This window comes from Macrobrachium nipponense, chromosome 17 (genome assembly GCF_015104395.2).
Source record: "Macrobrachium nipponense isolate FS-2020 chromosome 17, ASM1510439v2, whole genome shotgun sequence".
NCBI classification, from domain to species: Eukaryota; Metazoa; Arthropoda; class Malacostraca; order Decapoda; family Palaemonidae; genus Macrobrachium; species Macrobrachium nipponense.
The window spans coordinates 89,138,690-89,154,409 of NC_087210.1; the positions used below are offsets into that span (position 1 = coordinate 89,138,690).

General features: G+C 46.5%; 1 protein-coding gene across 3 annotated transcripts in view; it reads right to left on the reverse strand.

Moving 5' to 3' along the window:
• The window catches only part of LOC135196455 (calponin homology domain-containing protein DDB_G0272472-like), an 84,883-nt gene that overhangs the window by 57,454 nt on the left and 11,709 nt on the right, over nucleotides 1-15,720 (reverse strand). The window contains exons 1-4 of one of the 3 annotated variants that reach the window (XM_064223297.1): nucleotides 14,553-14,784; nucleotides 2,150-2,274; nucleotides 1,848-2,012; nucleotides 623-799 (exon numbers count right to left, since the gene is read on the reverse strand). In XM_064223297.1, coding sequence (XP_064079367.1) covers nucleotides 623-799; nucleotides 1,848-2,012; nucleotides 2,150-2,274; nucleotides 14,553-14,670 — 585 coding nt within the window. In that variant the 5' untranslated portion in view covers nucleotides 14,671-14,784. Of the gene's footprint in view, nucleotides 1-622; nucleotides 800-1,847; nucleotides 2,013-2,149; nucleotides 2,275-14,552; nucleotides 14,785-15,720 lie in introns of those variants that run through there. The other 2 variants (XM_064223298.1, XM_064223299.1) reach the window with 2 other exon arrangements.

The window sequence follows — 15,720 nt, forward strand, 5'->3', positions numbered from 1 at the left end:
TGTAATGGCTACAAAAATCAACAGTATAGAAAAGAAGTATAAAAAGTATTGTATACAGAACATTTATTGCACATTTAGTTAAAAATGGTAGCAGAGTAACAGAGGCTATTTACTAAGAAAAACAATTCAAAATTAAATACTCTCTCAGCTCATTATAAAATACATAATGAAGGCATACCAAAAAATGGAAACAAGTACAGGATGTCTATTGTACCAAAACATATCAAAGTAACCATACAGAGGAGACTACTGAATGCAGTTCCGAAGTTAACATAAATCTCATCACACATTACAAAAGTCAGAAATCTGACCTGGACATAAAGAGAGCACAGCGTACATATAATTCTTATAAAGTCTGTGTTAATCTTAGCAAGATAAAATAAAACAAAATCCTAAGCATATTATATAAACATCATATGCTTGGAAACAAGAAAAATGAATGAGTTACGTTCCGCATGGCTGTTTATAAGTTGAATTAGTATGTATTTGACAGTTGGTTAAGGTACTCTTCATGCTATTTAGTACAGTACTATAATATAAAATCAATACAGTTATGTACATTTTTTATCCTAATGTTTGAATGTTTGAAAGTTGGTTGGCATCCGTACACTGGAATGCTTACCTTAGATGTAGCTGTAGCAGTTAGAGCAACCCATGGAGTATCTGGAATTCTTTTTCTCAAGTAACCCAACTTGAGAAAATCTGGACGAAAATCGTGACCCCACTGACTGACACAGTGAGCTTCATCCACAACAAAATATGAGAGCTTTCTGTATTTGTAGAGTCTGTCAAGAAGGTCCTGTAACAAGAGAATAGACAAGACATAAAAGCTCGGATTTATTAGAATAAAAATAATTTCCGAGTTACTATTATAGAATTATCTTACACAAACTATGAATTATCAGTCCTGAGAGTTCGGAAGCTATAAGTAGAACTAAGCAATAAAAAAAATACAAAGTACACATGTACTGTACAACATGTGCTAAACAGGATACATAATGAGGCCCAGCACAAGGTCAATTTCATTATATTACACTTGGTACAACTTAAATGAAAACAGCAATAACCAAATACTAATTGATCCCTCCCCAAATGCAAAAATGACCTTATGCAGAGTGCTTCTCGACATAATCAGCAACCATGACCTAAACAATCAAGAATTAGCTGGCTACTACAAGAGACTTGAAACCAGTGAAACTATGACAACTAGTTACTATAACAAGACCTGCCAAATATGTACAATAAATCACATATATTTAACCAACACCTTTAGTACCATCTAATGTGCGCTGCACAAAAGTCACTGACAATGGTACCCCTACAAGGACAGGGTATCAACAATACTAAAACAGCTTGTTCACCGTACATTAGGAAGTTAAGTTCTCATACATCAGAAGATTTTGTACTTATACAGTGGTCCCCCCGTATTCGCGGGGGATGCGTACTAGACCCCCCCGCAAATAGTTAGAATCCGCGAATGTTTGGAACCCCTATAAAAACGCTAAAAACAGCCTATTTTGTTAGTTAAAACTTAAGAAAAACCACTAAAAATTTTCATACTTGGTTTTGTTAATAGTTTTATCACAAAAAGTGCATTTTATGATGAAATTGATAACAAAAACCAGGAATTTGTGGATATTTCTCATAGAAAAATACACCGAATGCGCGAATTTTCCGCGAATAATGCAGGGAAACGTTCCCGAGAGAAATCCGCGAATGTGTGAGTCCGCGAATCCGGAGAACGCGAATACGGGGGGTCCACTGTATATGTATGCACATTTTTCATACTGAATTAAAAAAATATGGAATGTGCAAAATGGTCACTTCTATATTTGTAACAACCTTACCTTGAAAAAATTTGTTGATGCCTGCTCAGGGGTGATGTATAAAAGTCGTGTTGTTGGTGCCATGCAAGATAAATCGGCCAGAACTCTCTTTCGTTCTTTAGAGGACATTTTGGAGTTGATCGATTCTGCAGTGATGCGTAATTTTTGCAAATGTTCCATCTGATCCTGTTTTGGAGAAAAAGGTAAGTAAACCCTTCGTACAGAATCGTGCACAATATTCTTATTACTATTAAGGAATAACCTTTCAAAAATATTTTGAAAACATTACTAAATTTTCACCCTTAAAGTAATCGAGCACTTACTTTAATCAGGGCAATAAGAGGTGACACAACAATTGCAACTTTCCGGTCTGCCATAACAGCTGGCAACTGGTAACAGAGAGATTTGCCAGACCCAGTAGGCATGGATACAAAGACATCTTGATTACCTGAAAAATATCACAAATTCTTGGTAATTTGTATCTTTCCTAGCGATACTTACCTCGAACCATTCCAGTGGAGATTCCCGGATGCCGATCCGGGTCCGACCAGAAAAAACTGGTTATACGCCGCACCCAGGCCAGGCCTATGCCCTTAGGGGTCGAAGACCACGTTATCCTGCTGACCTGATGCCAGTCCTTCCTGCCCAACTCTGAGGTGCCTCCTCTAAGCTTCAGCGGGGCTGGATGGGAGGGCATATACTTCCATGGTTCGAGGTAAGTATCGCTAGGAAAAATACAAATTACCAAGAATTTGTGATTTGTTCCGATGCGAGATACTTACCTCGAACCATTCCAGTGGAGACTTACTCCTTAGGAGGAGGGCGAAGGTTAGGGGAGGAACGGCCACAAAGGTGCTAGGTCAGAGGAGGGGCAACCACTCCCCTTGGGACTCAACCCTGCTATGTTATACTTAGGGGTTGGTCCGGGGAGGTCCTAAAGCAAGCCTGGTGCGGGCATAACCAAACCTTAACATGTAAAACTGTGGGTTGTACTGAACACTATACGCACTCCCGCGTATCTTACCCGAGTATCCTGGATTCCTCACTTTCTCCGAAAGTCCAGGGGAAATAAGGACAAGGACCAGGGGGGTATGAGGAAGGGTCACACACACTCACACACCCTTCATACTCACTGTCCCGTACACCCCAAGAAGGGTGAAGAGGGGTCCTAGACCTGTTGCTGGCCTACCCCCACGGGGCCAACCTCAAAGGCATCGAGCAACCTCCCCGTGCAGTCTTTTAGATAGTGGGCTGTGAACGTCGACTGTCTATTCCAGACCCCTGCCCTCAGGACCTGGTCCATTGCCATGTTCTTTGAGAATGAAAGGGACGCCCCAATTCCCCTGATGTCATGGGGCCTGGCTCCCTTTTGTGGGGAAAGGCCCCCCTTCACATAGGCCCTCCTGATGGTTTCTCTCAGCCAGAAGGAGATGGTGTTCTTGGAGGCTGCCTTCTTCTCTCAACCCGTGGTGACAAAGACGTTCTTGACCTCCGGTCTGAACCAAGCCGTCCTTTCCAGGTACTTCCGTACTGCCCTCACCGGACAGAGGAGGAGATTCTTAGGCTGGTCCGATTTTGGGAGGGCAGGGATGGAGAACTCCACGAACCTGGGGTCCGAGACCAAGGGGTTCTGATTCTTAGCCACGAAGGAGGGGACAACCTGAACGAGAGTTCTTTCCACGCCCTCGTGTGGGCCACTGTGTACAACAGGCCGTGGAGCTCTCCCACCCTCTTCGTGGAGGCCAGAGCTAGAAGAAACACCGTCTTGAGGATCAGCTCCCTATCCAGGATGTCCTTGAGTGGCTCGAAAGGAGGCTGCCTCAGGGAGTCCAAGACTATCACGACATCCCAGCAGGGAACCAAGCCAGCGCTGGGGGAACACTTCTGCTCAAAGCTCCTCATGAGCAAGGACAGCGGTTTTGAGTTTCCCAGATCAAATCCTTTCAGGGACAAGACCTGGCTTAATGCGGCCCTGGCTTCATTGACCGCCGGAATTGACAGGCCTCTGTCCACTCCACTTTGCCTGGTGGATGTTAGAGGAGGACTCCCTAAGGTAACTGGAAATATGAGAGGCCACCCTCGCTGAGAACCCTCTCCTGTTTAACAGCCGCTCGAAAGTCTTCTTGAAGTGGGGCTGCTTTAACAGGTCTGGCCTGGGGGCCAGCTCCCAAGGCAGTTGAGAGGCCAACTCTAGAAGGTCCGGGAACCACTCCCTGTCCGGCCACCACGGAGCCACCAACATCAGGGCAGGACCTTTTGTTTTCCCCAGATGGTTGAGGACCTGCCTGAGGACTCCGAAGGGAGGGAACGCGGACATGTCCAGGCCGTCCCACGGGTGTTAGAACACATCCTCCCAAAACGCGGCTGGGTCTGGCACCGGGGAGCAGTAGACCAGCAGTTTGGTGTTTAGCCTTGTTGCAAACAGGCCCAGGGATGGGGATCCCCACTTCCCTATTAGCTCTCTTGCTACCTCGGGGTGTGGGACCATTCGGATCCCACCACCTGACCCCATCTGCTGAGGCCGTTGGCGATTACGTTCTTCTTGCTGGGAATGAACCTTACCGTCAAGGAGGTTCCGAGGGCTTCGGCCCAGCTCAAGATCTCCTCCATCAAGCCGCAGAGATCCTGTGATCTCAGGCCCCCCTGCTTCTTGACGTAGGCGACCACGAGAGTTTGCAGGATCCAGCCACCAACCGAGAGCCTTCCTTGCTGCCGGTGAGATGGGAACAGGCTTCTGAGGTGTTTCCTCCTTCTGGGACCACCCTATCTTCAGGTCCCATCGTAAGGGCCTTAATCTCAGCCTTCCCTAGGGGACTAGCTTTTCCAGGGAGACCAGGTGGCCTAATAGTCTTTGCCACTCCTTTGCCGGTCTCGAGGAGTGGCTCAAGAAGTTGCGGGCGATACTTGGGAGGTTTGCCAGTCTGTCCTCCGATGGGAAAGCTCGCCCCACCTTCATATCCAACTCCATCCCCAGGTACACCATCCTGGTGGAGGGGACCAGCTGGGACTACTCCCAGTTCATGACGACTCCAAGGGTTTTGCAAATGGCCAGGAGGGCGTCTCTCTGCTCTACCAAGTGCTCCTTTGCGGCGGAAAGGAGTAGCCAGTCGTCTAGGTACCTGAGAAGGCGTATACCTCTCTTGTGGGCCCAAGATGAAACCAGGGAGAACACCCTCGTGAACACCTGCGGGGCCGTTGCCAGCTCGAAGCAGAGTGACTTGAATTGCAAGCTCTGGTCCTCCCACCTTATCTACCAAGTGCTCCTGCGCAGGTACTGCCTGGATGACGGGTGTACCGGGATCTGGAAGTAGGCGTCCTTGAGATTGAGGGACAACATGAAATCCCTTACCCTCACGGAAGCCAGCACTGAGCGCGGCGTTTCCATTTTGAAGGGAGTCTTTAGGACGTATGAGTTGAGGACCGACAGATCTATGACCGGTCGCCACCCCCCCGACAACTTCTCCACCAGGAAAAGGTGACTGAAGAACCCGGGGGAGTGAACTACCACCCTCTGCAGGGCTCCCTTCTCCAGCAGTGCTTGAACTTCTAGCCTTAGGGCCTCCCTGTGACCGGGGTCCCGGGCCTGAGAAGACAGGCTGTCCGGCTCCCCTGTCAGGGGAGGCTTCTGGTCTAGAAAGGGGATCCAGTAACTGTCCCTGAGAACCTGGACCGTCCAGGGCTCGGCTCCGTGATCCTCCCAGTACTGCCAACAGCTCAAGAGGCAACCCCCCACCGTAGCGAAAGACACAGTAGGGGGCTTCAACTCCTACTTCCTCCTAGGGAAGCGGTTGTTACGACCCCTTCTGGAAGTAGGGGGACGCGGTCTGGACCTGAACGGAGCCTGGGAAGTAGGGAAGGTCCTGGGGGAGGGCTGAGTGCCCTGGTCTCCCCAGTTCCGAGGGGCTGACTCCGTGGAGGGGGCGGAAAGGGCCCTATTCTGAGGCTTGTCTCTTGTTAGATCTTTTCAGCACTGGCTGACATAGGGAAGAGGCCCTATATAGGATGGGGCCTTGGCTGGCCTTCCTCCACCGTTTCACGGACTCCTCCACCAGCTTCTCCGGAAAGAGAGCAGCCCCCTCCACTGGGGCGTTCCGAAGGGTCCTGAGCTCCCTCTCTGGAATGTTCCTAGGGAGTTTGGCTAGCACGGAATCCCTCCGCCTCAAGACCCAGTTTGCCCACAACGTGACCAGTTGGGTCATGAGGAAGCCCAGGGACTGACCCCCAGACAAAATCAGCTCCTTGTACTGGGCAAGTGAGACTTCGTCCCACAAGTCGTGGAGGGTGGGGAACCTGGCTACCACTCCGGACCACAGATCTATCCATGAAGCCACATGAATATTTAAGGGCTGTTGCCTTGTATAATAAGGCGCCCTGTGAGGTTATGTTAGACTTGCGATAATCTTACGCGAAGTCGGTTGGTTCTGACTTCCACACTCGTCAGTATCTCCTCTGGTTAGGACGACGGAGATGTGTTAAACTCATGATGATAGGTTCTAGTAGAAAACACTGAGTACAAAAAATACATCTATTCTTCTGAGATTATAAGATGAAATTGTACAAGTCTGCCAATGATGATGACTGATTGGATTCTACATTATGAAGCTCAGATAAAGATGGACAGGTCTTCTAATGATGATGGCTTGATCGCTTCTCCTCTACAATCTGGTTTACAATTCATAAAGGAAGCAGAGAGTAGCTCGAACATACAAACATACACACAGATGACATAAATTACAAATCACGTAGGCCGTTTGAATTATAGGTCACGGTGGTTACCTCAAACAAGATGCTTGGGCTATAGTTTACAAACAAATGAATGACCACAGGTGACGGCACTAGACATAGACTGATTATACACGTCATCTTAGCCTACTTTACTGTATACGTCATCTTAGCCTACTTATCGTATCTGGTCTGATCACATTCCTGCAAGCAATCTGGTTGACCTCTTGGGTCACTGGTTTTTAATTAATCATAGTTTTAGTTTTTTATATACAGTAAGTCCTCGGGTTACGCCGGTCTCGACTTACGATGTTTCGTGGTTACGAACGCGCCCCCATAAAAATATAAAAAATAATATTTTGCGTCGTTCCGTCTTACGCGGTTTAGCGTCGTAAGCAACGTAAACAAACGCGAACTAGTTCCGGGCGCACGGCGGAAGAATACGCTTTGTGGGGGAGAGGACGGCGTCGCTTCGCTACGCTCATTCCTCGCCCATACGCCATTTTGGTTGTTTACACTGCCTCTCTCTCCCTCGTTTTTGTAACTTTTTGCTCTTTGTTATGGCTCCCAAGCGCAAGGCGGACTCTTCTGATGGTAGTGCATCGAAGAAAAGAAAGGCCATCACCATGGAAATTAAAGTGGACATTATAAAGCGATCTGAGAAGGGAGAAACGCCAACAAACATTGGCCGCTCGCTTGGCCTTAGCCGTTCGACCGTTGCTACCATTATCAAAGATAAAGAGCGCATCGCTGAACATGTGAAAGGATCTGCTCCTATGAAAGCGACAGTGATAACTAAGCAGCGTAGTGGTCTAATAATTGAAATGGAAAGGTTATTGGTGCAACTTCTGGAGGTTCTTTTTTTCTCTTCACTAACCTCCCCCAGTCTCTCCAGCACCGCAGCTTCCTCTCCAGTGTGCAAGCCAATCAAATTAATAAAGGTAAGGAATTGTTCTCTCGTTGTTATTGATAGGTATTTACATTAAATCATGTGGTATTTTTCAATGTTCCGACTTACGCTGAAAATCGTGTTACGACGCATCTTAAGAACGGATCAACGTCGTAACTCGAGGACCCCCTGTATATGGAATAACATTCCATATTTTTATTATGTAACACTTATAAATAGGGGTCCAAGCTGTGACTTCCATGGCCATAGCCTCCTGGGGGGAGAAGGAGACTAGCTCTGATGCGAGCCTCTCTTCCGAGAGTCCGGGTGCCAGGGTCAACAAGTTACCCTCCACTGATTTGGGAAGCAGGGGGACACCTTTTGGAGCATATAGCCTTCTCTGACTCGGCTTAGACTCTAGAAGTAGCCTAGCCAAGGAGTGCATCCGCAGGGAGTTACTTGACCCCGCTATGAGCTCTTCCACCACCGTCAGGGCCTTCTTTGTGTTGGTGGACCTAGGGAGACTGAGAGAGGGCTTGGGTTCCTCTGGGTTTCTAAACAGGATGTCCATCGCCAAGGACCTGTTGTCCTCTGTTGTCGGGACTGGCTCCTCTAGTTGGTTCATGGACCTAAGAAGCGAGAGGCTTGCCTAAAGTTTGAACTCTCGTCCACTGGGCCTAGTTCCTCCAGGGCGTTCTGGAGGTCTTCTTGGATGAAGGTCACCTCAGCGTCCCTCGACGGAGGAGAGACGTCAGACCTTGGTCGGGGGGAAGCTGGAGAAGCTCCCTGAGAGGGACACTTAAACCTGGTTCTAGACCGGTCTCTTGCAAGGGGGGATGCCCCGAACGCCCGGACTGCCCCGAGGAGGAGCTCTATCCTGAGCGGTGGAGGGGTTCTGAACCCCCTAAGGCAGTATCGGTCCAGGCTCCGTCCGTGAAGGTGACAAGCGTGTGGGAACACGGAAGAAGGGATCCCACTCTGTCTTGGAGGCCGACCCTATGGCTGACGAGACCAAGGAGGGATCCACCGGGACCGAGGAAGGAGCAGGGAGGATGCCGGCTGGGAACCACTGGGGTGGGGTCCTCCCTCGGCGGAGGGGGTGAAGGAGAATGCCGCCGTCTCTGGCGGGAGTTGTCCCAGTGCCTGTCACTCCCTCTACTCCTCTAACAGTCCTGGTTACGACGAGGAGAGCGGGAAGAGCCGCTTGAGGACGAGGAGTAGCTGTGCTTCCTACCTCTCCCATGGCGGTGTCTCTACTTGGAGGAGCGCCTTCTCCTACGGGAGGATCACTCCCTCGAGGAGGAACTAAAAAAACTCGTGTCCTCAGACGGGTCCCGCTGTCTCTTGCTTCTCTTCCGGCGACTCCCGTCGCGGGGAGAGACTGGGGAGCGTTTCGGCCGCTTCGGAGACACCCCCACTGCATAGAGACCACCCCGGAAGGCCGTTCCCAAGGCCACCCCCGGCTCCTCCTGCCCTCTAGACAGGAAGCCCCAGGACGGGAAAGCATCGTCCTTCATCGGGGATCTGCCCGGAGTACGAGGGGGGAAGAAATCCCCAACGGCAGGAGAGGGAAGGGTTGGAGCCGGGCGGGCGGGTGGCTCCGTAACCGGGTACACCAGCCTTGATCCGGCCGCGAGCGGAGCGCTCCGCTCGAGAGCGGGGAGAGCCGCAACGAGGCAAGCCGTAGTGGGGAGAGCCGTAGCGGGAAGCTCCTCAGCGGGAAGGGGGATGGGGGGACGGGCCCTCCCCCTGCACTGATGCTAAGAGAGAGGACCAGGACGGGGAGCCCTGTAACTGCAGCCACGTCCAGCAGTCTCTCAACACCGCGGAAGCATTGGGTATAACCTGTTGGGGAATCGACTCATCGGGAACCCCCCTTGGGGGGGACCCGACAACAGACTCACCTAGGCCCTCTCGTTGGGAGGGGGCAGGAGAAAGAACCTGGAGAAACGCAGGAGATTTCCTCTCCGACGATACCGAAGGGGAAGGGGCACCCCCGTCTCTGCTGCTACCCCTACTCCTCGAGTCCCCCGAAAGCTTCGCCGACGATGCTTTAGGCTTCTCCTTCTACTTTGTAGAAACCAAATCCCACTGGTACGAGGGCCAGGAGGCGCACTCCAAGCACGTGTTGTCCTTCGAGCAAGCGCCCCCCCTACATGAATTACACAAACAGTGAGGATCGATGAGAGGGGGCGAGAGAAAAGCTCCACAAGCCCTCCCTTCAGGACCGGGGCAAAGACGTTAAGGCTCCAAGGCTGACATCACACATACGCTCGATACACGTACACAAAAACACACACAAGGACAAAGGAAATGGGCCGGACACCGGACGAGCAGGGGCGTATGTACACGCCTGCGACCAGAGAAGGACTGGCATCAGGTCAGCAGGATAACGTGGTCTTCGACCCCTAAGGGCATAGGCCTGGCCTGGGTGTGGCGTATAACCAGTTTTTTCTGGTCGGACACGGATCGACATCCGGGAATCTCCACTGGAATGGTTCGAGGTAAGTATCTCGCATCAGAACAAATTTGAAAAGAACAATGTTTATACTTCACAAATGTGAAAGTAAACAATACTACCATGCACAGATGACCAGCACAAGAATTTTGCATCTTTACGAAAAGTTAGTTTATCGATGGAGGAAACCACGCTTCTGGAAAGAATGTTGATTAGTTTTCATAACTTACTGAAAAGGGGAATTTCATTCAAATGTTAAAAGATGAACATGGCACTGACTACAACAAAAAAATATGGGGTAAAAAACCGCATGGTACAGGGGTGGACCATGTACGATCAATGTGTACAACCCCAAAAAAAGTACATTATAATGCGTCCTGACATCGGAGATGGGCATCAGACGCGACTTGTTGTTGGTGAGAAACGGAGCTAAAGACCTCTACTCCGGTGTCAGGACGTGTTATAATGTACTTTTCTTGGGGTTGTACACATTGATCGTACATGGTCCACCCCTGTACCATGCGGTTTTTTACCCTATGCTATATACAGTAGACCCTTGACTCACGAACACAATCCGTTCCTAGACCTTGGTCGTGTTCCAAATTGTTCGTGACTCGGAGCTAATTTCCTCATAAGGTTTAATGGGAATAATATTAATTGGTTCTCGACCCCTACGAACCAATATATATTATGTATATTTTGCCTTATTTTACACAGATAATGTAAAAGTCAGTGTAAAAAACCTTAATATATCTAATAATATAATTTAAAATGGTAAACTAACACTATAAAAACGTTTGTAAAGTGAACACTTACTATGACTGGCGAGACTTCTGGCTTGACGGACAAGAGAAGAGGAGGGTGGTGGGTGGGGAGGAGGTTATTGTGCGGAAGGAGACCCTCCCCCATCCAGGTCGGGGAGATCTCGTTCCGGAGATTCAACTCTTCTAGGTTTTTTTGGTGAACGTTTAATCACAAACTTATCCAAGGTCTGTTGCCTTTTCCTTCCTTGCATAACTTTTCTGAAATGGCTCATTAAATTTTCATTGAGCATATTCACGATCCTGTTCGTAACAATTTTGTCCGGATGATACAATTCAAGGAAGCACTGGACATCATTCCACTTTTCCAATGCGGCTTTTATCACATCACTGCTGACATCTGTAACTTCCTCCCCAGCCTCCTCTTCGTCAGTTGATTGCTCCCGAGCAAGTTGCTCCTCTGCTGCTCTTTGTGGAGTTGAACAAGTTCGTCCGCAGTCAAATCTTCTGAATGTTCAGCGACCAATTCTTCAACATCTTCGTCGTTGACTTGTAGACCCATACTGTTGCCCATGGACACAATTTTCTTGGCACAATCTCTGCATCGAAGCCCTCAAAGTCACGGACAGTTACGCACTGGGGCCAAAGTTTCCGCCACGCAGAATTTAATGTGCGGTACGTAACTTCAGTCCATGCGTTATCAATGAGGGTTATGCAGTGAAAAACATTAAAGTGCTTCTTCCAAAATTCTTTTAAGGTTAATTTTGTCTCTTCAGTTACACGGAAGCATCTGGAGAAGAGCGCCTTCGTATATAATTTCTTAAAATTGCTAATGACTTGTTGGTCCATGGGCTGGAGAACAGAGGTCGTGTTGGGTGGAAGGAACTTGAACTGAATGAAGTCATGTTCACTGCAGTCAGCCAAGTACGAAGGGTGTGCCGGGGCATTATCCATGATCAGAAGGCACCGCAGGGGTAGCTTGTTCTCTGTTAGGTACTGACTCACGGTCGGCGCAAACACTTCATCAATCCACTCCATAAACAAGTTCCGTGTCACCCATGCTTTTGTATTGGCCCTCCACATTACAGGCAGTCTGGCCTTATTTACGTTGTGCTGCTTAAAGGCACGCGGGTTATTTGAATGGTAGACAAGTAGCGGCTTTAGTTTCAAGTCGCCACTTGCGTTTGAGCATAACAAAAGCGTAAGCCTATCCTTCATTGGCTTGTGGCCTGGGAGCGCCTTCTCTTCTTGGGTGATAAATGTCCTGTTGGGCATCTTCTTCCAGAAGAGGCCCGTTTCATCACAATTGAAAATCTGTTGAGCGACGTATCCTTCGGCCTCCACGAACTCGGCAAACTCAGTCACGAATGCCTCAGCAGCAGCCTTGTCTGCGCTAGCAGCCTCACCATGCCTAATTACAGAGTGAATTCCAGTTCTTTTCTTGAAGTTATCAAACCACCCTTTACTAGCCTTAAAATCATCTGGCGTGGCACTAGTAGAAGGAGTTTCCTTTCAGCAAACTCTGATACACTTGCCGAGCTTTCTCGCAGATGATCGGCTCGTTTACACTATCACCTGCCATCTGTTTCTCATGTACCCACTTCAAAATTATTTTTTCTGCCTCTTCGAGGGTTTGCGATCTCATCTTGGTTAGTACTGTCACTCCCTTCGCAACATTTGCTTCTTTAATGGCATCCTTGTTTTTCAAAATTGTCGAAATTGTCGACTTGGCCATCTTGTACTCACTTGCGATATCGGTCACGCGAACACCACGTTCAAACTTTTCTATAATTTCTTTCTTTATTTCAATGGTTATCTTCCTCTGCACCCTCTTCTCACCATCACTCTTCACTTTCTTACTTTCACCACCACTCTTCACTTTCTTAGGGCCCATTATGAAGAAAATCACAAGTTTTAGCGCAAAAAATGCTAAGCGAATTGACGAACGTCTTGTACACAATGAGATGAGACAAAGAGCGATGCGTGGGTGACGCCGTGCGTGGGCGGCTGGAGGATGGCTGTTCCCATGGCAACTCAAACGCTCTCACGTGTGCTGGGCGATTTCGCGCATTTTTCAAATGTTTGTGTCTAAAAATTAGTTTGTGAAACAAAGTGAATTGTTATTTTCCAGAAATTTCCAGCATTTTTCAAATGTTCATGTCTCAAAATTAGTTCATGACCCAAACAGAATTTCTATTTTCCGCATTTTTTTTTGTTCGTATCTCAAAGTTAGTTCGTAGGTCAAGGGTGAAATTTTACCTATAATTTTGGTCGGGGATCGAGTTGTACGTGGGTCAATGCGTTCGTGAGTCAAGGGTCTACTGTAACCTAATTTCTTAATTGTTAACTACTGAACACGAAGATTGGAAACTCAAGGACCATGCTGTTATTCATTCCCTTTTTACTGAAAAGATGATCCTTTTTAGATATCACTACATGTATTCTAAGTGTTGTTTAAAAAACAAATACTGTATGAGCAACCAAGTCTAAGAAACAGTAAAACAATTTCAAGGTGGTTCACTTCCCCTACCCCTGTGGTTTCTAATAAAAACAATAGATCCAAAACAGCAAACCAACTATCAGACTCCTGAAGGAATGCCAGCTGTCATTAAAAGTAAATATCTAGTAAAATTTTAAGACCATTTGAATATTTTTGTTATCTTCCCAACTCATGATCAAGAATATTCTTAATACAGCATAATGCTAATGTTAAAGGACCTGGAATACAAGGGTAGGCTACGATCAATGTCTGTTTTTGATTTCTGTGATTGACAGTACTCTAGGCCAGGTTAGGATTTGTGGGCCTGTGTAGCCTATGTGCATTGAAAGGGGGATAGGGGAGGGAGAAAAACCTGCCAACCAAGTAAGGACTCGGCAATGATAGTTAAGTTGGGTTAGGAATGATTAGATTCAGACGCCTTCCTATAATTTACTTTAGAGTTTTTTCTGTCTTACAGATGTAACACATGACCTACTACACATTTTTTTCAACTGATTTTGCTACGAATTATTTATTTCCTAATTTTCTGATTTGTGCATTGTACCCAGTTTAGGTTTGTAGCATCGATAACAGTTCTATCAGATAAGCTAAATTAACTCGTCCCATTTAGAAGGTTCCATCTGGACCTGTGGCAAATACTGGTGGGCTAGAGGTAATGTTATCTTATTCTAAGATATTGAAAGGGGGATGTAGCCTATCCTTCTAAAATCCAATACTAGGTATAAATTTTATGGCGATCGAACTCCTACTACCTAGGTAAGTGGGGTGGGTCCAGGGGGTTGAAGTCCAACATCCAGATTAAGAATTAGGTAGTAGGTATCACCTTGGGTTACTAATTATGATGCTTTCCTGTACATAGCCTATTGTATTCTTATAGTACCTAGTAGTAATTTATGACATGAGTCATAAATTACTTAGGTTAGGACAAAAATGGTTAGGTTTAGATGCATCTACGAATTTCACACATATCTTTCTCCCTTCCATATCATTGCTACTAGGTACAAATAGCTAGAAGAAATAGGCTACCCTAAATTAGTTTTTCCACTTGTTATGGGGTGACCCTAGTAAACTGGGAGTCGAATTCATCAATACCAAAGTCAAATTTAGTACTAATACAAAGTTCAAATTCAATATAACATAAAAGCTACTGAGGAAAGATGTCAATTTGCTTGTTGAACTCGATTACGGCCAAATGACCAAATCTAACCTCCTACAGGAACTCATGACAAAACAGGAACCACCACAATCACTGCTTTATAGCCTACCTAGTCAGTAGATAAATAATAAACTAGGATTAATATTCTGGAGTTACATAAATACTTAATTAACCTTTGTACTCGCGCCAACCTGTGGATTAGGTTAAGGTAACGTAACCTTTATGTCATTCCTCTTTTACCTTCGACAACCGCCTCGACAGCCCTTCTCTGCAGGTCGCTCTTGAAGGATTCATGGTGGAAATACTTAAGCAGCGCCTCTTTGGCACTTGAGCTAATACTTTCCTTCCGTTTCGACATCCTCCCATTTAGTTCAAAAGGACTGCATTTGATAATGACAGGGACAGCACCTCCATCACGAACAAACTTGCGGACATTGGTTGTAAAGTATACCGCGACAGTCTTCAGCAACTTTACTTGACTCAGTGGAAAGGACGTGCTTTGTCCTTTTTAACGGCACCTCCCAATTTGATTTTGCTATTTATACCTTCAATTTTCTTGGGAGGAGAGCTTAATTCTCTCTATTTTCTATATTCATTCTCTCTCCTATGCAACATTTTCGAATATATCATTAATTCACCTTTTTCCATTCATTCCGTGAGTGTTTAAATGATAAAAATTCGATTAAATAGGCTTTATTCAAAATCCAGGACTCATACAGGATATTTTTTAGGGTGATTGGGGGACTGCCCAAATAGTTAGGATTAATTTGTACATAGGTCTTGGTGTAGGGTTCTTTAGAGGTGCTAAAAACGCTTGAAATTTATATAATTATTATATTAACGAAGCGAAAATTCGATTAGAGCAAATTTATCGGTGTCCTTTACATTCTTCATACGAATTAATTACGACTGTCGATATAATACAATTCCTTTTTGTTACTGACCAAAGCAATGGCATAAAATGGTCCCCTTGGACATGCCCATGATAATAATTACATTCTTAATACAAAGTGACAGGTTTTAAAATGCAAAAGCACGTATACGCATACAAATTCTCACCACATTCACTTTACCTATTCAGTGTCAGTTATTCTTAGTCCTCACTAGAGTCACGTAAATGTTGACATTTTTGTATATCAAGAACTGAGCTTAATAGACGAAACTCAACAAGGGTGGTGAAACGGACGAAAAAAAAAATCAGTAGTAATAATTTTTCTTCTGTAGATGATGCTGAGCAGTGATTTAGCGACACTCCCAGACAATTTCTCATTATTTGTCACTACTACTGTTACTGAGAGAGAGAGAGAGAGAGAGAGAGAGGAGAGAGAGAGAGAGACGAGAGAGAGAGAGAGAGAGATGAAGAGAGAGAGACGAGAGAAGATAGAGAGAGAGAGACGAGAAAGGAGTC